This window comes from Meleagris gallopavo, chromosome 2, assembly GCF_905368555.1.
Source record: "Meleagris gallopavo chromosome 2, MGAL_WU_HG_1.1, whole genome shotgun sequence".
In the NCBI taxonomy this organism is placed as follows: domain Eukaryota; kingdom Metazoa; phylum Chordata; class Aves; order Galliformes; family Phasianidae; genus Meleagris; species Meleagris gallopavo.
Window position 1 is genome coordinate 48,852,884 of NC_139405.1, and position 25,626 is coordinate 48,878,509.

At 40.4% G+C, this 25,626-nt stretch overlaps 2 protein-coding genes and 1 long non-coding RNA gene across 4 annotated transcripts; 1 reads left to right on the forward strand and 2 right to left on the reverse strand.

The window, feature by feature from the left end:
* Nucleotides 1-281: 281 nt before the first annotated feature.
* On the reverse strand, nt 282-10,386 carry FBXO5 (F-box protein 5). 2 transcript variants are annotated; one of them, XM_003204130.5, is made up of 5 exons: nt 10,245-10,386; nt 4,263-4,993; nt 3,511-3,601; nt 2,286-2,447; nt 282-1,377 (listed from the first exon to the last, which is right to left on the reverse strand). In XM_003204130.5, exons 2-5 carry the CDS (start codon nt 4,976-4,978, stop codon nt 1,126-1,128), a joined length of 1,221 nt encoding a protein of 406 aa, XP_003204178.1. In that variant the 5' UTR covers nt 4,979-4,993; nt 10,245-10,386; the 3' UTR covers nt 282-1,125. The 2 variants fall into 2 exon arrangements, with proteins under 2 accessions (XP_003204178.1, XP_085073183.1); XM_085217057.1 differs by lacking the exon at nt 10,245-10,386 and adding an exon at nt 6,495-8,209.
* MTRF1L (mitochondrial translation release factor 1 like) lies at nt 9,494-23,326 on the reverse strand. Its single transcript, XM_003204131.5, has 7 exons — nt 23,029-23,326; nt 20,518-20,597; nt 19,119-19,299; nt 13,845-14,008; nt 12,903-13,020; nt 10,953-11,089; nt 9,494-10,708 (listed from the first exon to the last, which is right to left on the reverse strand). Exons 1-7 carry the CDS (start codon nt 23,324-23,326, stop codon nt 10,505-10,507), a joined length of 1,182 nt encoding a protein of 393 aa, XP_003204179.1. The 3' UTR covers nt 9,494-10,504.
* LOC104909721 (uncharacterized) lies at nt 23,247-23,861 on the forward strand. Its single transcript, XR_792550.4, has 2 exons — nt 23,247-23,385; nt 23,727-23,861. It is a non-coding gene; the product is annotated as an uncharacterized LOC104909721 (long non-coding RNA).
* The last annotated feature ends 1,765 nt before the right edge of the window (nt 23,862-25,626 follow it).

The window sequence follows — 25,626 nt, forward strand, 5'->3', positions numbered from 1 at the left end:
CAACCTGTTCCAGTGTGTCACCACCCTGCAACAGCACAACAGACTCAGTCAACAGAAAATTTGTTACAGTGTATTAGATCAGAAAAATATTAGCAGTTACAAGGGCCCTTCAGTAAGGAAGTAGGAAGACAGCAAAGGAATTCAGTAGGTTTTACACAAAACCAGGAGATTCGACTGTTGTAAAATCAGCATTTTTAGGAAATATTACTAGCAGTGATGAGAAATGAGCATGAAAAACTACGCTTTAGGATGAAAAACAAGAAATCCAGTTACTAATCAACTTGTGGAAAACTGTAATTTATTTTTACATTTACAAGACAAGCAAAAAAATATTTAACTTATTTACAAATATATACAAATACTAAAATGCATCTTATTATTTTGAAAAAAACTGGCAGTATTTTTTAGCAGTATTGCCAAGACACAGTACTTTCCTTTTTTTTTTCAAAAATAAAAAAGATAATAAAGTGTTTCACCACATTTTTAACAAAACATCTGTAGATCCTGAAGGAAGGAAAAGAAAATTTAAGATTCAAGTAATGCAAGCCATCTGAGAATATGGTATTATTAACATTCACAGTTTAAAACTCAGGGAAAACCTTGACAAATTAATAAAATTTTGAGTCCCAAAACAATTTTACTTTAGAAGAGACTTCACTCACCTCATCTCACATTTTCACTGGAAATGAACAAGAGTAAGCATTTAAATAAAACACAGTTTAGGCTTCCTCCTGTTAACAATTCAAGAATGGTTCATATTGTGCTAGGAAGATAACTTGCCAAAATCATTTTTTTTTTTTAATTCAGTATTTTGGTGAGGAAGTTTGGAAGTCTTCAAACACTGAGGACAGAAATCAGGGACAATATTTAAAATGTTACTAGAATCCACATTCAGACTTCTCTTTTAAATTTGAAATTAAGACATTTCAAAATAGTTATTTCTGAGAATTCCTAGGAATGCAGAAATGACCAAATAGCACAAGGGAATCATAAAATTAACCTTTTTTTTTTTTTTTAACAAGCAGAATAATAGCAGAAAGCATTTTTTGGTTTGGTTTTCTTTGTGGAAGGATTAATGTCCTAAAAACCCTTTATGGCACATCTGACAGCGTGTATCAGGATGGATCACAATCGACGCAGATTCTGCTTGCTTTTCTTAGTCCCAGGGAGGGTTCCCAGCTTAAAGCTTGATTTCACTGGTTTGCCAGTCATACAGTCACTGGAGCTGTGGTAGCTGCACAGGCATTTTGTACAGAAGTCAAAGCCACAGCTTTCACGATTGCACATTGCTCTTTGCAGATAGGAGTCGTACTTTGCAGGTGAGCCACAGCGATTGCAGACTTTGAAGCTTTCAGTGTTTTTCAAGGTCTTGGCTGCCTAATGGAAGAAATACATAAAGTCATAAGTGGAGGGTAAACACACACTGCAAATGTTCCTCGACATCATTAATGTGCCACAAAATAAATCATAATTGCTCTCACTCTAGAGAAAGAAATTATACACATACTAAATTTAATTCTGGTTGCACCAGATTTTCATGGGAGACCGGACAGTCTGCAGGTACTTTGGACTGGATGAGAAGTATGCAGTTTTTAATTATTTCAGCTTGAAAGACAGTAAAGCTAAATGCAAAGCGGTAAGAAAAGCAGCCCAAATCCAAGTTCTGAAACCCCCAAGTCTCATCCGAGGATAGCGATTTAGCTAACTTCAAAAAGAAAAAAAATTCTGAATCCTACTGAAAGTATTCATTTCACTTCTCAAAAAATGAACTGGTTGCTTAGTTTTTGAAACAAGAAATTGCCCACTGGAATTGAAGTAAAATTGACAGATTCTCTTGGATTGCATAATTGGAAAACATGTGATTCATTATAAACCCATAAAAGGAAATGACTACACTTGTTATGACCGATGGAGGCCAATACTGAAGCAAGAAAAAAGAAAAAAACACTGAGCCATTTTGATGATACCCAATCACAGGGAGGAAAAAAGTGATGTAAAACATCCCAATGCATTAATGTTCCCCATTTTGTTTCTGTTACTGCCTTTAAATAGGTTCAATAAGCAAAATCTGGCAGCTTACAATCATAGAATGGCATGGGTTGAAAAGGATCATGATCATCTAGTTTCAACCTCAACCCCTCTGCCATAGACATGGCCACCAATCACTAGACCAGGCTGCCCAGAGCCACATCCAGCTCTGGCCTTGAATGCATCCAGGAACAGTGCAGTTACAAGCACTTCAAGTTGGAGATGCTTTACAAGTTGAACAAAAACCCCCCAGTTACCTCAGAGAACTCCATGAGCCTGCTGTAATTTTTAGATGCTTTGGATCTGCTGCCTTTTTTACTCAGGCTGTTTGGTGGGGTTGCTTTCTGAACTGAAGCTAAAGCCGCTCGGTAGAGAACATACTCCCTTGTTGCAGCATGTTCTGACGTCTTAGTGCCACTCTAACAAAGAGAAAACAAAAGAAACATTTAACAGATGTATCTGGTAACTGTTTATAGGCTATAAATTAACTTTTCGTTTAATAGAAATCAAGAACTCCACAGTTCACTTTCTTATTAATACATCATAAATATTTGAGCAGAAAATTCAATTTAGCTACTGCAGTGTTTTAAAGCACAAAGCAATATTTCCACATATTTGCAGAGAAAAGGAATGCTTTTACATTTTCTTTCTGAAAAGTAAACTCCTCCCTTCTTCTGATTTTGTTTGCATTTCTGTTTGGGGGGTTGTGGGGTTGTTTTTTTTTTTTTAAAGGTACAATGGTAGGGGGAAAAATCAAGCTTTGTGGGATGAATGTTTCTATCAGAAGTGTCCAAGTGTTCTCTACAACAGGCGACAGGAAGTACTACCAAAAGCTCAGAGTAGTTGACTACCTCATTCTGCGGCAGACACCAAGCATTGTTTTACTGTCTTTTCACCTCTAAAGGAAAACAACAAAATGCTTCTGGTGTTCTGGAAGAGTACTGCCTTGGTAGAGTGCTAGATATAGCTCTGTAGAGTTCTATAACTAGGTCTTGTATCTATTGTTTCAACCAAAAAATATACGTTGATAGTAACTCAAAGTAATGCAAAAAGGGTTGTTTTTTTTTGTTATTTCTGTTTGACCACTTCAGGCTGTTGCTTGAAAATGAGCATCTCTGACTCTCTTTCTTGATCAGTAGGGATGCTAAAGCAGTAAGCCTCTGCGGAGGCTCCTAGTGAGCAGTGCTAGAACCAACACTCCTTTCTTCACTAAACAGGACTCGTGGAAGAACATCCACATCTCTTGGGGTAACTTTCTCAGCCAGTATCCCTTGGGCTGCAAAAACAGTTTAAACACTACAAGTGAAGTGACATCAACGTGTGAGATAATAGGGCATCCTAACAGCACGAACTCCAGCACACCGGTGAAACTCTTTCCAATCTAATAATCTCTTTGATTGCATAAGGCTGGGAAGATTCCTGGAATAACAAAGACACACCACTGGTTTGTGTTTAAAATACCCTACAAGTGCAGAAACTTACAGAAAGGTTTTCCAAAGCTTTACTATACATTTGGAAACCCCATTTATCTTCTTGCAAAATCTTCTTCCATGTTGCACTGACTTTGGTGAAACTGTAACGACAATACAAACATATCAGTTACCTTCTAAGAAAGTTGGAAAACTCATTATTTAATAGCAGGGACTATCCATACATGTATTTTTTCCATACACAAATGGGAAACGTCAACAATAATTGTCTTGTTTTTCTAGGAAGACATACTGTCTACGAATACAACAATTCTTGTATTAATGGAATAGAAGGGATCTTAATGATCATCTAATTTTAATTCCTCTGCCATGGGCAGGACTGCCATCCACTGGATCAGGCTGCCTGGAGTCTCATCCAATCTCTCCCACCATCTCTCCGTGATGGGGAACACCCACCATCTCTCCGTGCAGCCTGTACCAGGGCCTCACTACCCTCTGAATACAGAATTTCTTCCAAACACTAGGCTCAACCTCTTTTAGCTTAAAGCCATTCCTCTTTGTCCTGTCACTATCAGGTTGTATAAAATATTGGTCTCCCTCCTTTAAGCACTGGAGCTCCCTTTAAGTTCCCCAGGCTCCCTCTGCGAATGAACCCATGCTTGCTGTGGCTAATGACTGCATTGTCTTCCAAGTAATTTTTAATAACTCCTACACTCATCTCTATAACTTTGCCAGAAAATATATGTGTTACGTGAGAATAGGTAGTTTACTTTCCCAATGAAATACCAAGATTGGTGTACTTACTTTATTAAGTCCATCTCACCAAGATGTCTTAAGATGCTTGCTAATATATGCTTCAGGTCCTTTTGGAAGAGCTCAGCAAGAATGTCTACTCTATCTAATCCCATTTTCTTTCCAATTAAATTACGAAGTTCAAAATTTTCCCTGAAAACAATTCTGTCAAAAGTAGTCCAAGATTTGAGATTTCTTTTACCACTTTTTTTCAAAGTTGAGCACATCATTTCTTCATAATGGCTTACAGGTAACAAAGTCTTCTTGGACAACTGCACTTGGGTCTCGTTCTTCTCAAGGCAGTGTTGTGGTGTGCTACAGAGATTTCCAGCCAAGGGCAGGCTGTCCTCTTGTTCTGTTGCATCACTGTACTGGCTACTTAACATAGAGGAATAACCACTGTCCTCATTAAGTTTACTATTTTCCAGTGCCTCCATTTCATAGACCCCTTCATCAAATCTTTGGGTTACATGCTTGTTTTCTTTGTTATGTACAGGCTTTCCTTCATCTTCAGGATCTAGATTTCTGGGGGCTGCATGGTACAGTTCACTCAGTATTTGCTGATGCTCTTCATCACAGCTTCTGCAAAGCTTTTCCCCAGATTTCAAAGGGCAGGGTTCCTCCAGTATTGTTTTCTCTGCAGATTTTACAGGTGTGAACCCACCATGAAGATCCGTTCGATCGAAATCACATTTCATTTTGAAAGAGTGATTAAGGTTCGATTTCATTGTTCCGTTCGTATTCTGCAGGTAACAAAAGGGAACATATTAGTGCACATCCTAAACTGCATCACAAAGACTTTCTGTTGCTAAGATATGCCTTCTTTGGGAAGCATGAATTTAGCTTCCATCCAACTGACCCTCTAGAGCCTAAAGCACAGACAATGAGTGGAACTAAAAGCTTGATCAACCACTCAAAGCTAGAGCTTGATGCTTGCATATAGGTGGAACAAGAGAACAGTTAATGATTTACACTGTCATCATTCCACCAACTTAGACTGGTTTTACACACCAGTGCCTCCCATTCCTGCCCTAGCGCAATGATATGATGGGGACACTCGCTCCTTGGTAGCAGAGGCTCCAAAGGCCAAAAGAGACAGCAGAGTGGCCCAGTAAAGAGCAGAGCCAGCCCATGGCTTCCCAAAAGACTGGCACCCCAAGGCCAGAGGCAATGCTACTGATGTAGGTAGGCACTCCACAATTTTGGGAAGGGAGGGGGCCGAAGGGCACAGCAGAAATGAGCCAGACCACGTGGAGGCCTGGGGTCAGTAGTAGTTCTCAAGGTGAAGTAGGGTTACAGGCGTGGTTTTGGCGGGTGAGAGGCAGAGGCGCGGGGACTGGTGGCTGCTGGAGGAAATGGGGCCCGCGCTGCCCGCTCCCTCCCGCCCGCCAAGTGCGGGGCTCTTCCTTGCCGCGACTGCGGGGGGATGGGCACGGGGAGCCAGCACTGCTGCCCAAACCTACGGGGAAAGCATTTCCCTTATGCTTCTGAATCGCTATGAAAGACAGGCTCCTCCATCCGAGCTGATATTTAATTTAGGGAATTCAGGTAATTTCAACAGATTCACAAAAACTATAAAGAAAATGGAACTCCTTCAAGGCACTTCGGAGAAAAACCCACTCCTCCGTACCTACGTGCCCAGGAAGAATGAAACGAATCCACCTCTGCCTTTGTACAACTAAAGCCAGAGCCAGGATACGCGGCTCCCTCACCCCTTCCCCCGCCGCAAGCACCGGAGCCCCAGGGCCGGGCCCACAGCCCGCGCTGTCAGCGAGCGGACTGGGGACAGGGACCTGGGGGCAGGGAACCGCGCTTTCCCCGAGCCGGTTGCTTTCGTCCCAAAATGGTGGTAGCGGGGCAGCGGATGCCTCCCATCGACGGCGCGGCCCCGCGGGCGGGAGGGAGACAGCAGCGGCGCTGCCCGCCGCTGAGATGGGCGCCCCGCCGCACGGCACAGCCCAGTCCCGCATGCGGCGCGGCAGAAGGACCGGAGCGTCCCGCGGTTTCTATTCATCGCTATCCCATCCCAGCGCCGTCGGTGGGGACAGAGCAGGCAAGGCTCAAGGACCCCCATTCCCAGTGCCCCTGCTTCATCCCCGCGCATTTCGGCCTGTGCTCCCTGCCCCACCGCCCCATCCGTCCTCACTGCCCAGGAGTTCGCACCGCAGAACTCCCAGTGCAGCTCCGAGCCCAGCGCCACCCCGCCCCGAGCAACCCGCACGGCGCGGTGCAGCCGGCGCTCACCTGCAGTGCTGCAAGCCGCCGCGTCCCGCGAGCTGAAAGTGCGCGGCCGCCCTTGCCGGGTACTTTTAAAAACTTTGAATTTGGTACCAAAAGAGCGCCAGCCAATCGGACGCCGCCAAGCGACCAATAGGGAGGAGGGCAGGAAGCGGGGACCAATCCGAGGCGCGGCGAGCGGAGCCGGCCCCCTTCCAATTTTCCCTCCTCGGCAGGCGGGGAGAGAGAAGAGTGGTCGGGCGGTGGCGCGCGCGCGCTCCGCGGAGGTGTGGCCGCGAGCATCTCCCGCCCGGCCGAGCTCGCCCCTCGGTCCCGGCAGCGCGGGAGCCGCGTAGCGCCCTGTCTGTGCAAGCAGACCCTTCTTCCGGGCGCTGCTGCGCTCCTCCCCCGCCCTGTCCGCGTGGAGGGTCTCCTACTGCTTGCTTAAAAGAATGAGTCGCTGCTGTGACGCGTCTGAGTGCTACTGCCGCCTTCCTCCGTCTCCATTCATTTTCAAATGGATGTGTATGGGACAGTCACAGCATCTCTCTGCATGCATACGGTATGAATTCACCACCAATGAACAAGAGTTCCAGGGAAGAACGTGTTGCATGGTCAGCATACCTCGTCACCTCTCTTCCCCACCCCTGACACAGGGAGGAGAAGGATTTCTTTTAAAGTACAACGGGCACTAGTAATTGATGGCATCCTGAGAACAGAGTGGATGTAAGGAGGTACCCCACCACCGTTCCAGTGCCATCTCACAGTTCAGGAAAGCCACAGGTGCAGTGAGACTATGGGGGCTACTCCTCAAGTAATGCCTCCACGGCACCCAGAAAAAAAAAAGCACCCACTGACATTCATTGATGCTTGCTGAACATTGACGGCCACCAACCAGTGGATGCGAGCACAGTGAGGGTTGAGTGGTGTGTTTCAGCAGTGGCAACAGCGAGTCACCTCTGCTGATGATTTTTACAAAAGCAGCATGCTGCCAAATGTGCATAGTTAATGGTGGTGACTATGTTGAAAAACTCTGTTTTGTAGCTCAGAATCTGCTCTATCAAATAGTGTTATTGTGTACTTTGCATCTACCATAGTTGCCCTGGAAATAAACAGGAGGCATAACTTGCGGAGCAACCTACATACAAATCCTGCATTAAAACAAATACAGAGTGTAAAAGAGACTTCAAACCTTTATGGTATAAAGTCTACACTGGCAGACCAGAGAGATCCCTACACTATGTTAAGCACACCCTGTACAGCACTCAGGTGTGTTCATTTTTAGATGCCTGTCAGCCACCTGCCAGAGTCACAGGGTCCCTGACTTTTCTCACGCTAGCCCCTGACCAAGCAATGAAGCACCCAGCATCTGCTTAGAAAACAGACAAGACCAGGGAGACTGTGGGCCTGGCAGAGGTGAACCAACAAGGCCCCAGATGGAATATGAAAGGAGACCTTATGTTGGCAAAGACCTTAACACTCATGGGGTTCATGCAATAGTTCCAGAGCTAAGCCAGGCTGATGTCCCTTACGCACCTGGGAAAATACAACACTAGAGAGAAGGAATCTCAAACTCCTATCATCAACTGGTAGAATATAACCTGGCTTTAAACCAGGAAGAGTGCAACAATGGCTCTGTTTGCAGCACTGATGTGGTAGGAATAAAGACTTCAGTCTTAGATACTGCTCCAATCAATCTCTAAATATTTTACATACAAAGAGTGTGCCAGTAGATCTGCTGGTAAATCTAGACATAGGTAAGGTCTCACTTACCAACAGGAAATGTGTACCTCACCTAACATACACAAGCACTTCAACATCTTAGGGTAATATATACGACTTTAATTTGAATACTTGGAACTTGGTCTTTCTTACCATGCTATATTTGATATAAAACAAAGCTGATACTGAGTCAATACTTGTATTTGAAATGCATCCAATTCAAACTGCAATCTTAAAATGAAATGAACAACACAGTGGGATTGAATGTACTCTCAGCAAGTTCACTGATGACAGCAAGCTGAGTGGCACAGTTGAAACAACAGAAGGGAGGGACACCATCCAGAGGGACCTGGACACACACAGAAAGCAGGCACTCAAGAATCTGATGAGGTTCAACAAGGCCAAGTGCAAGTTGTTTCGCTTGGGTTGAGGCAATCCCAGATATAAGAATAGACTGGGAGCCAAACTCAAAAGCAGCTCTGCGGAGGATTTGGGGGTTCTATGGACAAAAAGCTGTACATGAGACAGCAGTGTGCTCTTGGAGCTCGGAAAGCCAGCTGCATCAAAAGAGGGATGGCCAGCAGGGAAAGAGCAGTGATTGTCTCCCTCTACTCTGCCCTTGTGAGGTTCTGTCTGGAGTAATGTGTACAAGCCTGTGGCTCCCAGCACAGGAGGGATGTGGAGCTGTCAGAGCAGGTCCAGAGGAGGCCACGAAGACAAACAAAGGGCTGGACCTCTCTTATGAAGAAAGGTCAAGGGAGTAGAGCTTGTTTAGCTTGGAGTAGGCTTGGGAAGATCTTATGTGGCTTTCCAGTATTTAAAGAAAGTTTACAAGTAGGACATGGACTGACATTTTACATGGTCTGATAGTGATAGGAGAAGGAGGAAAGGCTTTAAACTAAATGAAGGTTCATTTAAATTAGATGTTAGGAAAAAGTTTTTTTTTACTCAGAGGATGGTGACAAGCTGGAATGGGTTGCCCAGAGAGGTTCTGGATGCTCCATCTTTGGAGGGGTTCAAGGCCAGGTGGGATGGGACCCTGGGCAGCCTGGTCTAGTGGCTGGCAACACTACCATGGCAGGGGGTTGGAGCTAGACGATCTTTAAGGTCCCTCTAACTTAAGCTATTCTTTGATATGCTAAACTGATAATGATCAGTTTTGTTTTTTTTCCTCGTCAAATTTTATATAGCATGCTTAGCCATGTTTCTATAAGCTAACTGTAGCAAACTCCTGCATTTACTTATTTCTTACTCTAATTTCTTATGCTAATAAGTCTCAAAGTAAACAACAAAATTCATGGTAATATTTTCCTTAGGTTCTCATTTCTTATTTACTGGTACTCTGAATACATTCTGTGTGTGTATACACACATATATCTACAATGAATGATGGGCTAACATAGCATGAAGGCAGCAAGTTTTGTATTACCACAAATACTTAAGATTGTAAAATGCAGTCTTATTTAACCTCAGATAGGAATGTGTACCTGTATAAGTAGATGAAAAAGGCAGTTCTTATGCTTTGTACAAATGTTTTAAGACACTGTTAAACTGAACAGTTTAAAACAGTGAGCAGTCACTCATATTATGTAAACTTGAGAGGAAAAAAAAATATCAGTAAAATGTAGATCCAATTAAAAACAAAAGATAAACTGTCTAGAAATGGAGACTGAAATTGTATCAGCCTTCAAGACAGCCACCCAATTTTGTTGTTGGTTTTTTTTTTTTGTTCTGACACAAGAACAGAAACATTCTTTTTAAAAAGAATTCATAAAACTAGTGACTTTTCTTTTAGAACTCTTGCTGGAACAAAGAATATTCCTATACAATTCTTTCTGCTTGATTTATAAGAACTCCCTCTTCCATACCACGTATAAGTAATTAACAAATCTGCAGATTAGTAGTGTATTAATTTATCACTTTCTTCATATTACTAAACAAAACAGGATTTTTTTTTTTTTTGTTATCTTGACTAAGCTATTTGATACTGTGGTGATGTTGAAACTATTGTTTGAACAAGACTTGGAACTAGAAAAGCTCATTTTTAATGCATACCTTTTGAGAGTGGTGTATCAGTATCTTCTCAGTGGAGAAGTTAAAAACTGCAGTTACATCTGGCCCAGTCAAATTTACTTTAAGCACACTGCAGCAGCAACAAGGTGTTTTACTCAATCAGTAAAAATACTGTTTATCAGCCACGAGGAAACCAGCTTTCATTATCTGAAAAACAGTTCTGTTCTCTGAATGGTGCTCCAAGAAGTTCTTATGCAGGCGAGTATCTGTACCTGTAGACACGGCTTGACAAAGAGCAAGATTCATTTTTCATGTCCTGAAATAATTTCCATTAGAGATTCATAATTAGCGTATTCCTTCAGAGTTTGTATCATTTCATCTAGCATTTCTTCCCCTAACATGAAGCACTCAATATGATGCACTGATCTGCTTATCCTGTGGTCAGTAATCCGGTCCTGTGGAAAGTTGTATGTTCTGATCTTCTCTGATCTTCCTTTAGTTCCAATCTATCAAACAAGAAGAATCAGTTTACAACACGATTAAATGTCTTCTTGTAGGAAAGGTGAAATACCAATTAAGCATTTAAAATGAAAGTTTTCTCTTTCTCATAAATACATAGAATCCGTTATATAGTGCTTAGATTAGATAAGTAGTCACATTAATTGCTCTTAAACTTGTGAAAGAACACAGGAGTTAACCCCCGAGGAGTTAAATCATATAGAATTAAATCTTCACAAAATGAAAACTTACTTGAATCTTTCGAACACTGTTTCTCTTTTTGGTTTCTTCTTCTAGTTTGATGTTGTATAGTTTAGCACATAGCATTTGCATAGCCTTCTCTTTGTTTCTAATTTGAGATCTTTCTTGCTGACATTCAGATGCAACTCCTGCCAAAAATATAATGAGAATTAACACTAAACTGGAACATATATAAAAAAGAGTTTGCAATTTCTAGAGATTTTTATTATGAGGAAAAAAATGTATATTTGGACAAGGAAGGTAAAAGTCCAGGATCCTTCGTGTCTGATGATATTTTGGGACAGAACTGCCAAGTGCAGGCTGAGTTGTGTTTTAAGCTTTATGGCAGAAGAAAATAAATTTATTTTGGTATATTGAACAATGAAATAAGTGATAAACTTAAGAAGATATCTATAATTTTTTACCACAATTCTAGGAAATTTAGCAGTAAAATAGTAGTAATGTACACTAGATAGTGTCTATACAGAACATACAAAAAAAAAAGTATGGTTTCTTCTCAAAAATATACAATTCAAGTTAAGACAATAAATGAACAACCTAAGAAAAGAGCAGGAAAAGAAACGCAGGAAGAAGATGCTACAACCTAAGTTTCTATTATAAGTAACTCTGGTAAATTTACAATATACTGATACATAATTACTTGGCATTAATGTATGAAATACAAGTTTTGTTGTCTTAAATCAAACTTTAAAAACAACTTCTGGAGTCACAATGAAGACCTGCAAATGGACTTGGGATGACAGAAATTGAAAGTAAAAGAATACTTGTAAAGCAAGAGAGATTATGAAGATAAATAAGAAAATTTCAGATTAGGTGAAATGCAAAAAAAAAAAAAAAAAAAAAAAAAACCACACCAAAAAACAAAAAACTCAACACAAATACCCCTATGCAATATCCCTAGCACATAACCACACATAACCACAAAAAATAATTGTAATACATTTTAATATTTCTATTAAAAAAAACTAATAACTGCCTTCAGCAACAGCTAAGACCATTTGCTGGTTTTTGTCCGCACATTTGGAAAAAGAACAAGACAATACAAAACTTCTGAGTACCTTTTTGTCACCGTATCTTAAGTAGAATTCTATCATCTTCGCTATTTACCTTCCACTTTACTGAGGTGATGCAACAAGTGTAGAGGGGATTTATGTATTCAATAAATACAAAGAAATGGGTGGCAAAAACCTGGATATGCAAAGATAAAGTGTACTCTGATTACTCTGTACTAGGATTACTCTGAGGCTGTAAAGCCTGACTAATGTTTGTGGTGGAGAAGAGGAAAAGTTAAAAAGCAATGAAAGTCAAGGCAGATGTTGTGGATTGCTCAAAAGGAGGTTAAAAGCTTAGAAACAGCAATAAAAGATATGATAGCTGACATCAGGTAGCATTTGAGGGTGTATCTTATCCCTCTTACATTTCCTAACCTGAGCCCTGGGGATGGGTGTTGTAATTATGTCTGTAATCCATGGGAAAGGAGCCAGAAGACAAATGGAAGCTGGCAACCTAAGTAGACTCTGCAACGGATGATACTTAAAACTTACTTACTTAATAAGGAAAAAGAGCAACCTCTCTTTCAGAGAACAATCAAGAAAAACTACGTCCTAAGATTTTAACCTCTGTTTTTCAGTTTCTTTTCCTTTAGTTGAAAGCTTAATATAAAACTTTTTCTTATAAATTGATTTGAATACTTCTTGATTGTGACACTTAATGGAAAAATGGATAGCTTACCTACTAAGGCCTTAACTACTACAAACGAGGGTAGGCACAAGACACCGCCTTTACAACATTATGGAAATTTTCTGCACAGACAAAAATAACACGAAAACTTTGCTCTTCAGTTACCCAGGTTTGAAACCATTCTTTCAAATAAAACAGTACAAAGGCAATTATGACCGTATTTTTACAGTGTAGTTCTTGTACTAAGGAAAACTGAAGCACCTGTTGGAATATGAACTATCCGTACAGCACTGTCTGTGGTATTGACATGCTGCCCTCCAGCTCCACTAGCTCTCTTCGTTTCTATTCGCAAATCTTTTGGATTAATTTTCAGCTCCATCTGTCATGAGAGACAAAACGAAAAGAAGTCAAATATGCACAGTTGGTTTATTTTATAAAACATATTCAGGCAAGATCAAACTAATTTTTTTCCCCTAAAGTTTGAGTGGTAGCTCAGATCCACTTATAAAAAGCAGGGAAATCAAAGATAACCATCCATTAGCACTAATCTCCCCCCTCTTCTGAAAGTTCTGCACTCTCCCTCAGACAAGTTAAATAGTATTTGAACTTGACTAAATGGGTTTCAGATAAAAGAGAACATACTGACTTTGTTGGCACTGGAATGGGGTGGTGATCTCCGGGAGGAAGTAATGAAACAGCTTAGGGACAAGAAGAAGGAATAAAATATTTTGACAGTTTGCTAGAACAAACATCCAAAGTTTTAACTATTAGCTAATTATTTATAACCAAGCAAATTTGCTAAGGATGAATTGTCACTCACGCAATTTGGAAGGGGAAAATGAGGATACTATAAAAATAGGTAAGAGAGATGCTAAAACAAATATCTATGTCCTCTCTAAACTAAATCAGTCTTTTGCCACTGCATCCACTGAACATGCAAGGCACAGTTACAGTAAATTTTCAAGTGACAGTGAAGTGAACTGCCAATGAGTTTGAGATAACAATTATGATGAAATATAGAAATTATTTATTTCATTCCCCTAGGCAAAAAAAAAAAAAAAAAAAAAGAACTTTTAGATTAAAAAGCAAAATCATAATTAAGACAGAACAACTAGTCAGAAAGAAAAGACTTTGGTATAAGCAATATGGCAAGTAAAAGCACTGCCTTATGGTAATATCTGTTATACTAAAAATAAACGTTACCTCAGTGGGTTGGGGTAATATTGCAACAGTCATTGTGCTGGTGTGAATGCGCCCTTGTTTTTCTGTCTTTGGCACCCGCTGAACACGATGCACTCCTCCTTCAAATTTCATGTACTTGTAAGCATCAAGGCCTGCAATACTGGCAACTGCATGTCTTAGGCCACCTTAAATAAAAAACAGTTGTAAAAGTGTAAACAATATTGGCTACATGTTATTACATTTCAAGCACACTGAGACATCATTGTTGTTTATTTCTTAAAACTACGTATTTATCATTTTAATGCTTAGATAGAATTACAACAAAAATGTAAGAGAACTCAAAAACATACACACTCACACAATGTATCAAGTAAAGAAAAGTCAAGTTCTTCTAACAGAGTCCAATTAAATTTTTTATACATACATAAAAGGCTGTTTATGAGCCATGCACACAAACAATACTCCAACTATAGCAGAAATCTGACACCAATTGTAAGTTTATGTAAAGATCAAGTTTTGAAAACCACTTTCAGTAACTATATCAAATTCCTTTGAGTAGTATTTGAGAACCTCAACATGTAACGGATAAAGAAAAAAACCATCACAGTGAATCTGTGGACTTACTGTGGGACATCTGTTTTTTTAAAAAATTATTCTTCCCCATTCTCTTTTATGCCTCATCTTTGTTTTTCCATTTCATTTTAACTTTTTACTCCATTAGAATTAGCAGAGCTCCTGCCCCCTTACCCACATATTAAGCAAAACATTTGACAGCAACATACTGCAAGTTAGCACAGAATGTTCAAAATTGGAACTTTCAAACTAAGACCCAATACAATCAAGACAGAAAGGTTGTTGCAATGCTAGTTGATGGCATTCTTCCTCCTCCTTGTTTGCCAGAGTGCAATCCTTTCAACTGTGCTAGTATAATTGTTTGAAAGATTAGAGAACGGATGGCACTATAAGTGAATGTCACTATCTTCTTTTTTTTTTTTTTTTTTAAACCTGACCCTGCTTTGTTTTCTAATCCAAATCAGTTCCCAGATCCCATTCTCAGCAGAGCAGGTGGTGTGCCAAGGGAGATACTGAAAAAGAGAAAACCTTGAAAGAATATTGCTGTATGAAGTCTTTGAACGTGAAAGCACAGCCCAGGAAAATGAGAGGCACATACATACTTCTCAGAAATATCATCTTAGGCTCTCTAGGTTAAGGAACAAGGTAACAGCTTTATAAAAAATGAAAAGATGAAGAGAACATAGAATGTGATATCAATGCACAGTACAGAAGTCTGTCATCAGCCAGAATGCAGGCCAGGTTTTTCACTACTACTGCAAATGTTTTTGTTCTAAAGAAATTTAATGCTCCCTCCTGTCTTTACTGAAACATATTACTTTTTACAGTTAGGTTTGTCAAAATCAGCTGAAATTGCCTTTTTTCCTTACTTTCACCTCATTTTCATCCTTGTGAATTCTAAAATTTCACTCCCACCTGTAGAGATCTATATTACTTTCCAATCAAATGCATCACTCAATGCAAGCAGTTCTTGATTTATAGTTATTATCTACAACCAATTCTGTAAGACAAAACCATCACGATAAATACGACTCGAAAGCATGTATTTTCACAAATAAGAATATGCATCAAAAACTTCAGTTTAAATCAGCAAGGTACTCTCTAACAGTGCCATGAAATCTTAATTATTATGCAAACAGTATTCAAATAAACAAAATAACCCTTCTTGTAGAAGTAGAGATATATAACCTAAGCAATCTGTGTATTTGTTTGCAGTGCTAGAATTAAAACATACTTGCTCCTTTAGATGTAAAAGCAAGTACTAAAAAATAATAATAATAAAATCACAACAACAAAAAGATATAATAAGCATTTTCTGCACATGAGGAAAAAGCCAAGATGTAAAAATAACTTGAATGGCACTCTAGACAAAATTAATTATGTAATAAGCAGTTTATTGCAAAAGCTAATGTTCTGTCTTTTCTCCTTCACTTGTCCTGGCATTAGTACATCTACAACGGGTACAGTCTGCCTATCTGAGCTGCAGTTACATCTGTGGTATGTTCAGGAGACTTCAAGTCTGCAACAATGATTGTGCAACTGTGGTAATGTGGAGCTTAGTACAAGATGACAAGAAAGTAGTTTAAGACAGGTATTTATTTAGGTCATATTGCTTCAGATGCACTATTACCAATACACAGTAACTTCAGGTTTATCAAGAAACATAGTCAAATCCAATGAAATTCAAACAAACCTTCTACTCTTAAAAAAAAATAAAAAAAGTTGCAAACATTACATAGGCCTGTCAAACACAACTAGCTCCTACTAACTTTTGCTTGCCTCTAACTAAAAACGTCCCTCTCCATTCTGTAAAGCCAAGGTGCAACAAACAAGGAGCTTGAGCTCTGTTAGTTCCCTTAGTCACCTTATATTCAGACCACAACAAGGTCTGATATCTCTGTTTTCACATGCTGCTATAGAGCAAGGAGTAGTGGATAAATAATACCATATGGGACTGTGCATTACTGTGCCTGTTAAACCTCAAATGTGCTATTTCTCAGAGTCATTTCTGGTGGTGTGTCTAAAATGTAAGTTAAGAGTGGATTCAGACTAATTCTTAGCTGCAGCCATGCTTAACATTCACCTTATTAACCTGTTCACGTTTAGATTCTGGAGCTCTTTGAAATGAGGAAGCTTAACCTGTTAGTACAGGACCTTGTTTTTGCAGTCTACAAGAATTCAGTGTGGATGGGATATAACCACCAGCCATACCACTGAATATCTTTAACTTGCTTCTTAATAAACACAGGACCTAATGAATTGTATAGGAATGTGGTGGCTGTGCCATCTACAGTGGCTCTACCTTACAATGATGCGTGTGCGGTCATAAAAACGAGTATGGTGAGAAAATGCATTGTAAGAGGCAAACAAAGAATAAGGCTGTTTTTTTTTCCCTGCAAATTTATATCCTCCTTCCCTAAATATTCATCTCATTGTATAGGCAAGCCCTCAGCAAGTCAAAGCAGTTCTGACATGTATCTAACCCCATTAAACAAGAAGCTTCAATAAGAAAAAAAAATGGCTAGATATGTATTAATTTATGACTCTGATTTCCAATTTCAGGCACTGAAAAGAATACTTCTGCAGGTTTGTGTTCGTTATCTAAGAATCGAGCTTTCACCAAGAGGGCAGTCAAGCACAACTCCCTTTCTCTTGTAATCTCAGGGCTGCTAGTTGAGTCAGATCTGCCTTAACTATCCAGTAACAATAGGTAGCTTTCAAGCCAAATCAGCATATTGATCCAATTAGCACTGCGGCCCCAAAACCACTAAAGCAGAGACACAAGAGAGATTTAAAGTTGGCAGCTGGCTAGAAAGTGGGACTGCCCCTATTAAAGCTGATTTCCTCCTTAAGTCCCACTTCTTGAGGTATGAAATAAACAAAACTCATCCCTTTCCCTCATATCGTTTATACTCATCCAACCTGTACCGTGCTGATTCAATTTGCTTTTAAAAGAAAGTAAGTTTCTGTCATTGCAGAAGCTAGTTCAGTTTCTGATGAAGTACTGATGGAAGAGAGATTAGTTGTTCTGTTGGATTACATCCTGTAACTTCCCAGCTTTTCCAACTACATCTTCAATGTTTCTCAAGCAAGCTGTTTTCCTTGTTTTTCTTTCCTCGATTAAAACAAAATTTTTAAATGATTATTTTTCATGTTGTCCATTACTTTTTATTAATACCTATTTATCAGAAGAGTTAATAAGAACATAATTAAAACTATGAACTGTTTGTAGCTACAAAAAAGAAAAAAGGATGCTGATGAAAGTACAAATAGTTTCAAGCTACTAGTTGCAAACTGTGCAAGCACTCATCTACCAATCCATTCCCACTGTAAAATACACATTACTGCCACAGCAAAATATAGGTTACCAAAATACACTAGCTTTATTTACCACACTATGCATAACAGCAAGGCTGCAGATCTGTCAACACAGTCTTAGCAGGTCCAGCCTGCTAAGAACTGTGACTAGCAATTTGTCAAAAAATGTGGTCCCTACCACCACTCATGCACACCATCATATTTAGGACTGCAGTTAACCTGAGCTCACTGAACCTTTGACTGCTGAAAGGAGATGAAGTCACATTTTTCTGCCTCCACTCTCTCCATGAGTATTTCTCTTTCCCTCTGTTGTACTGGATCACTTGAAAACTGATCAATTTTTGTATGTAGCTTGTCTGCTGAATTAACTTGGTAATGAGACTTTCAGCAACAATGGAAGTGTCAGTGCAGAAAAGTCATGCAGAGACAGCAGCCTGATTTTTGTGAAACAAATTTACACACCAGCTGGTACAATCAGTAGATTAATGTTCCTGCCTCTGTTTGTTATGTAAACCTACCATGCTCTCTTTCTGTAAACACACTGCTCCCAGAGATGCAGAGAATCAACTTAACAGCTCCTCATCACCAAATACACCAAAAGTTTCTAATCTCCTTGCATTCAGCTACAAGATGTTCTTTATTTTATGCTATTTATTTTTATCGAGGCACCTCTTTTCACTAGCGTCATTAAGGTGAAAAACTGATAGGTTACATTTTACTCAAAGGCTTTCTTAGGCGATCATATGTTTTAGTTCTCCTCTCAAAGTTTCAACAACTCCCTCACTTTGTGTATCCATTAGCTGTTACATGAGCTATATCCAAACATCTCCTTTCCTTATACAATCCTCAACAGACATTACTTTAAAAAATTCAAGGTATTTTGGATTAAATGCAAAGAATCCTTTTAATAGTTTTCCTCTCTGCCAAAAAACCCATAATAATAAATGGGCTTCCAATTCGCCTTTAAACCAACCTATAAGCACAAGCTGTTTGCATTTTTAAGTAAATAGAACAGCATATCAAGATAAAATAAAAAAAATATATATTTATTTTTACAAACACAGGTTATATAAAACTAAAACGTAACAGCATGACCTTCTGAATTTCTTATCTGCAAGCACTTAGTTTTATTTCTGGTTTTTTTGAAACTACTGAAAGAATTTTTTTTTAGTATGTTACTATTTTAATAGCACTTCTCAAGTGGGATATCACTCATATCACTCTCAAATACAGAAGCTGAAGAAAACTGTACCCAGACATTCAATCTCTGCTTCTAAATATAATTTCACAGAAATCAGTTTCCTGTAGACAGGAAATTCATATGGCATAAGAATGAATTTTTCAGCTTAAATTAGAAAGTTATAAACAATTACAACCCTTTTTTTTTTTTTTTAAGTTACTGACCTATTTCACTGGGAAAATATTCTAATATTTCAAATTTCCACTTTTTATAGGCAGCGTATCGTCGATACATATCAAATATCTCTGAAGTGAACAGCATCGCTTCTTGTCCTCCGACTCCAGCAGTTACTTCCATGACAAGATCACTGTTTGTTTCTTCTGAAGGAATCAAAAGCAATACTATCTGTGAATGCAAAAACACTCATCTAAGATCTCCCCCTTCAATCCAGGACTGATAATGTATAAAATGACATGCAATAACTTATCTACTCTCAATTCTCCTGCATTAACTCACAGACGCTCCAGAGGGCTGTCTGCTCAGTGTCTTCTGACAACCCTTGAATTAATACACATGAATTGGGAGGGGAGGATGCTGCATTCCAAAAAGCCTCCCTGTGTCTGCTTGCAGAAACAAAAGATTTCTTTCAAAGACCCACAAAAGTTCATAGAACTTTTTATCAATTAGAAGCGCTGCACTGGTTGGACACCATAGGATATATAATAATTCTTGCAAGAAAACAAAGCTTCTCCATTCCCATCAGATTCCTTCTTAAACCAATATCAACTTCAGAACTAAGAAGATACTCTGGATTACATTTCAACACCAATTCAGCTATATTATTTTTATTTATTAAATGCGAGATGGCTTTATTGATCTGTTGGATACAGATACACCAGAATATTAGAACCAAAAACTATATAATAGTTCTGAAGGATTGATTAAAAGTCTGTATGATTTATAAATAATTTTTGATCATCCTTCTTTACTAGTACTAGGTGATGTCTCTTTCTACTTCAGCTTTCCCTTTCTTCTTTTAGCATATATCATAAATAGCTACTAACAAATAAATATCTATTTTTTAATAATATGACTGTTTTACTGCTGCCAAAGGAATAAAGAATGTGAGTTACAGCCTATTTCTACTGACAGCCAGCCAGCTTCTAGTTTGCCAGTAGCATTAGGAACATGTTAGCAGTTTACATAAAGGTAACTATTTGATACAAATATCCATAGATACTATGTAGAACCTATACAAGGTAGCAGTCTAAAGCAGTTACGTAGTATTGCACTATTTTTTTCAAAGCCACATCATGCAAGTTGAAAGTTCCTAACCAATAACAAGCTGAACTCCCACAAAGGTACACCCAGAAGAGACAAACTACAGCACCTACCTATCAGGATGAACTGATAAAAAGAATTCAGCCATAGACTATCTATATACAATCTACATTTTCCATTTTCCTTAGGTAACAGACACTAGTTGAGGAGTACAGCTGGCAGAAGTTGGGAGGGGGGAAAGGAAAAGAGTTCATCATACATATCTTATTTAATGAGAAGACAACGTGGCTTTGCTAACTTAGGAATGGCAAGGAAATAACAAGCTTTCAGAGGCAATCTAACCTGGTGTTTCAGTTCAGCTATCTCTTCTTCACAGGAAACGATTTCCCTTTCTGCAAGTTTCCGCAGATCTTCACTCTCATCTGGAATATTTGAGTATGGTTAATCCTCAGACTTAAACCAGTGGCACTCTCAGAAAACCTTCTGCAAAATAACCATGTGAAGAACTTACTCTACAAAATAAACAAAATCACATCAAATCTGTCAGAAAATGTGATTAATATTATGATCTAGAACAATGACAAACAGTATCTATCGTTCCAGTGAGATGTTTCTACACCTGAAATACAAGAAATCCCACTTAGGCATAAGAAAAAAAACATAATATACTGTAATGGTAGCCAAAAGCTGGAGAAGGTTGCCCAGGGATGTTCAGGGGTCTCACCCTTGGAGACAGCCAGACCCAAACTGGACATGGCCCTGGGCTATGTTTGACTGCTCTGGGGAGTGGGCTGAGCCACTCCCTGAGGGGCCTTCCCACCTCAGTCATCCCAGGATCCTGGGGAACACCCTCTTGTATTTCACTATGATAGGGACATCAAGGATCAAAGGGTAGGGGAATCCCACAATTAACAGGTCATTAAAAGTACTACTGCTGTATCTAAAAATTGCACATTTTTAGGTGCAATTCACATACTGAAGTAGCAGTAACTTCAAGTACTCTATCTGTAAGAAGTTATTGTAAGGCAGCTGCAGAATTTCTAACACATTGCTGAAAGACATAAATATTCAAGAGTCCTCACATAAGAGGAACTTGTAATTTTAAGATGATACTTGACTGATCAACACTAATGGTTTACAGTTAGACTTATTTTCCTGTGCTACTGTATAAATATGCTAAGATGTCCCTTCCTCCCACTCTCTGGTCAATATCAAACTTCAGACTTAAACAAAATACAGCTTAAACTACTTCTGACCTGTAGTAATTCAGCTCACTTGCCCAAAAGAAAACAAAATAAACCCCCCCCAAAGGAGTAAATTACATACATAATGAAAGGGTGTGGAACACAAGGACAGAATTTCACAGTCAATGGTACAAGACCAAAAAGAACGATGCCAGCCACCATCTCTTTGTGCTCAGCTGAGTCTGGAAGGTTCCCTCACATCAAATACACACCTTTTCAGTACTGTGATTCATGTTAGCGATTGACTACATTTTAAAAGAAATTTTGTTGTCTTTAAAGATCACATTTAATATCTGGGGATTATTTTTTTCCAAATCACTTCTGCAAAAAGGGGAGGAAAAGAAAAAAAGCACGTGTAAATTGGTTTCAATAACAAGTATGCTTTACTTACATCTGGCAAGAAGCACATGTGGCTGAGTGGCTGATGAACTGTGACACCTTAAACACACTAAGTTGGTCACCTGCATCCATCTACTTCTTCGTTTTAGACTGACTACTGTCTGATCAAGGTCTAGCGATAGGGCCAACAGAATCAGATATTCACTAAATAATTGTGAAGAGCATCCTATTTCATAGCACAGTTGCATATTTTAATATACAAATGTAAAATAAGCTCTAAAATCACTTAAGAGACATACGGTCTGATTTTTGGGTGGCCCTGTGTGGAGCCAGGAGTTGGACTCGATGATCCTTGGACAGTGATAGGAAAAGGGGGAATGATTTTAAACTAAGACGGGAGGTTTAGGTTAGATATTAGGAGGAAGTTTTTCACACAGAAGGTGGTGACACACTGGAAAAGGTTGCCCAAGGAGGTTGTGGATGCCCCATCCCTGGAAGCATTCAAGGCCAGGCTGGATGTGGCTCTGGGCAGCCTGGTCTGGTGGTTGGCGAGCCTGCACATAGCAAGGGGGTTGAAACTAGGTGATCATTGCAGTCCTTTTCAACCCAGGTCATCCTATGATTCCATGATGATTCTATGATCCTTATGGGGCCTTTTCAATTTCATATATTCTATGATCCTATTATATGGAAAAAATTTTAAGGATGAGCTGCAGAAGTGCTCATAGTGACCGACCAAACCCTTATGGTCTTTGCTTAAGGTCAACATCGGGTTGAAGGGAAGGGTTCAGAAGGGAGACAAAAATCCTTTGCTCTATTTCCACATAACGAAAACTAACAGCTTTTGGCCAACTAATAACTTTTCCAATGGAAGCATTTCCCTTTTTTTCACTCCATGCCGGAAGAGAATGAGCGGAGGAGAAAAAAGGAAAAACATTTTCCTTTCCTTTCCAACGTTAGTCATCTCCTCCAGCCAAAGCAATGAGAGCTTTAGCGCTACTGTGCGGCCCCGAGCGCGCCCCCGCGGAACGGCACGCAACCCACGCATGCGCAGTCGATACCCTTTCACGTCGGCAGTGCTACTCATTCGTTTGCACCCGCCCCCTCTGGGAGGCTACCCAATCACGCCAGGTTATGCAAATTATACCCCGCAACGCCCACGAGGCCCCATGCACTTCAGCACGCCCCTCCCATGCAGACCTCTCTCCTCCCCTCCCCGTCGCGGCGGCCCTGAGGCGGGACGGGGCACAGGCCTTTCGACGCGCCTCACCTTGTAGTGCCAGCTCCCGCGTGTCTCGCAGCTCCCGTTCCTTGTCACGCAGCCGCTGGATCCGCGCCGCCAGCTCCGTCCCTGCCTCGCCCTGCACCCGCGCCTCCAGGAGGCGGCTTAAGGAGGGGATGGCGAACAGTTCGTCTAAGCGAGGCCGGGCGCTCAGCCCACGCCGCGGCTGCTGCGGACGTATTGCCGCCGCGCTGCCCCTGTCGGACACCGCTGGGTAGCTGCAGGCAGGCAGTGCGGTTGCCCGGCAGCTTCGGGCCGCGCGGAGAGCTCGCGAGAATAGCCGCATACCGGCTGAGGACCGCTCCGTGCGCTCACCCTTTCTTTCGGCAGCCCACCTCGCCGGAGGTAACCGAAGGCGCTCGGCTGTTTCCCTTCCGGGTTTCCGGAAGCTGCCGAAGAGGCTCGGCCCCGATATCAGCCATCGGGGCTCCGGTGGCGGAAACGAACGAAGGGATTCGACTCCCTTCGTCTCGTGGAGGGGGACTGCGCTCTCTGATTGGCCGGCGCTGACAGTGCGCGCAGTGGGGGCTGGGTCGCTTTGAGCTGAGTTCGGAAAGTGTACTGGAGAATATAGGTTATTGTAAAAATATGCAACTGGCCATAAAACTTTATTAGGCAGTAGTTTATGTTCCGGCCGTCGAAGTCAGATCTTCGCCATTCTTCCATTCTTGTTTGTGTCTTAACAGAAAGACGTAACCGTACTTCACAAGTGAACTCCCCTGGTGGGATAGCAGTAACCGCATCGTTGTACGTGAATAAATCGTCATCGTCATGAGTGTCAATGCACCGCTTTGAATAAAGCTCTATGACAAAATATGCTATGACAGTAGTGTAGAGTTAACTTTACTGGAAGTAAATATAGAAGTAAGCTGGACAGTGGTGCACAGTGCAGCCTGGTTATTGTGGGTCCCAGTGACAGCAAACCACTGCCACCCACCCATGCAGCTCCCCAAGTTGTGACAGGTGGATTGTATCCCTATTTTAAATGGGAAAGATGTAATCCCACTGGGTGACAGATTGTGGGTAAAGGAAGGGGCAAAACCTGGCTTTTGGCATAACACAAGTAGTTGTTTCCCAAAAGTGCAATTCTAGTTCATGTTGGTGCCACTGCTGCGTTGTTCTTTTGTCTTGCGAAAAACACACCTGCTGCCAAAGCCCTGAGGTCTGAGGTGGACAAGGTGGACTGAAGTTTCGCCTCTGCAATGTGTGCTCAGGACAGAGGTGTACAGGGCTGGGCAGCTGCAGCTGTATCCCAAGCTGCTCCAAAGGGGTGCTTCTGGGCATTTACAGACAAAGCAGTGTTTTGGAGTTGGTAGTTAGACATGGTTCAAAGCAACGTGTGGAAGACACATAAAGGGCTTTTGCAGCAATAGTTTGAGTATGGAAACTTCTTGCTCCTTAATGCAGTAAGACCAGATAGCTACTCTTACAAAGGCCTTCTCACCTCTTTTATATGCTATTCACATATGGGCAAATGGTCGTTGTGTTCACTACTGATGCAAGTCTGGCATCAGGTGACAGTTCAAACCCCATTTATTTAAGTCATGATGAAGGTCTTTTGTTGGTTTAGATCATAGCCTAGCAGACACTTCTGAGTACTTTTAATTTAAAAGAGGATATAATTAATGTGTGATTTCTATCAACTCTCTGTGAGTCTCTGATTCTGTGGCGCTGTGAAGGGTTTTGTGGGTTCCACTGACTCTTTGATGAGTCTGAGACAGTGTGGACGCACTTCCAGGGCATTCTGCCCTGCCTGGGCTGGCCAGCAGGCACTGAGGTCTCCTCCATACATATGTGTCTTCAAACTAACTTAGATACTTTTGGTGTTATCTGTGGTTTTATTTTATCCTGGGCATCTCAAACCACTTTCAGCTCAGATGCACATCACTAAGTTGAATGTGTGCAAAATACAACATATACTCAAGTATCTTCAAAACCTGAGGGTCTTACGAGTGTCCCCACATGCTCTGCTTATTTGTGTCTATTTGGCATTCTGCTCTGTTTGACAGAAAAGCTGGAACACGAGACAAAAATGACAAAAAAATAACTCACATTCCGTAGTGCTATATACATTTTCATGAAAAACTGAAATACAAGTTAAATACATACTTATTTTATTCCAGGCTATAGAATAAGTGTATTTAGGCAGTTTTTCAAAGTGTATTGTACACTGCATGCACAATAAATCAGTTTAATAGCTTGACTGTTTTACATTTTGTGTTCAAAGAACTGCATGACAGGCAATGAGATCATGTTATGGCACAAGTTGTTGTCCATTTGGACTATATTCATTTTTTCATAGCATTTTGGGAAACCCATACTGATAGATGAATTGTCTATTAATCATTTTAATATGAGCATTGGCTCCAAGAAAGAAACTTCATACAAGTTATGTTCAATTTATAAACCCCTCCAAATAGAGGATTTAAGACAAGAAATTTTGAACGTGATTTCATTGCAGTATTACACTGAAGACTGGTGTAATATTTGTCAAAATCGTGTAACAGTTTCCAAATACAGGTTTTGGAATCTTTAGCTAGAAATCCAGGTAATATTTTAGGGCCCACACAGTTAGCTTTAAAAATG

Bases quoted from the DNA above. Each gene is read 5' to 3' on its own strand.
- FBXO5 (XM_085217057.1), bottom strand. From the start codon at position 6,770: ATGCTCGCGGCCACACCTCCGCGGAGCGCGCGCGCGCCACCGCCCGAC. The intron at 4,994-6,494 runs GTGAGCGCCGGC...TGTTACCTGCAG, and splicing joins GGCGGCTTGCAGCACTGCAG to AATACGAACGGAACAATGAA. The intron at 2,448-3,510 runs GTAAGTTTCTGC...TCTCTTTGTTAG, and splicing joins AAGCTTTGGAAAACCTTTCT to AGTGGCACTAAGACGTCAGA.
- MTRF1L (XM_003204131.5), bottom strand. From the start codon at position 23,326: ATGCGGCTATTCTCGCGAGCTCTCCGCGCGGCCCGAAGCTGCCGGGCA. The intron at 20,598-23,028 runs GTGAGGCGCGTC...CAAATATTCCAG, and splicing joins GCGGGAGCTGGCACTACAAG to ATGAGAGTGAAGATCTGCGG. The intron at 10,709-10,952 runs GTAAGTTTTCAT...CTTGTTTGATAG, and splicing joins ACAGTGTTCGAAAGATTCAA to ATTGGAACTAAAGGAAGATC.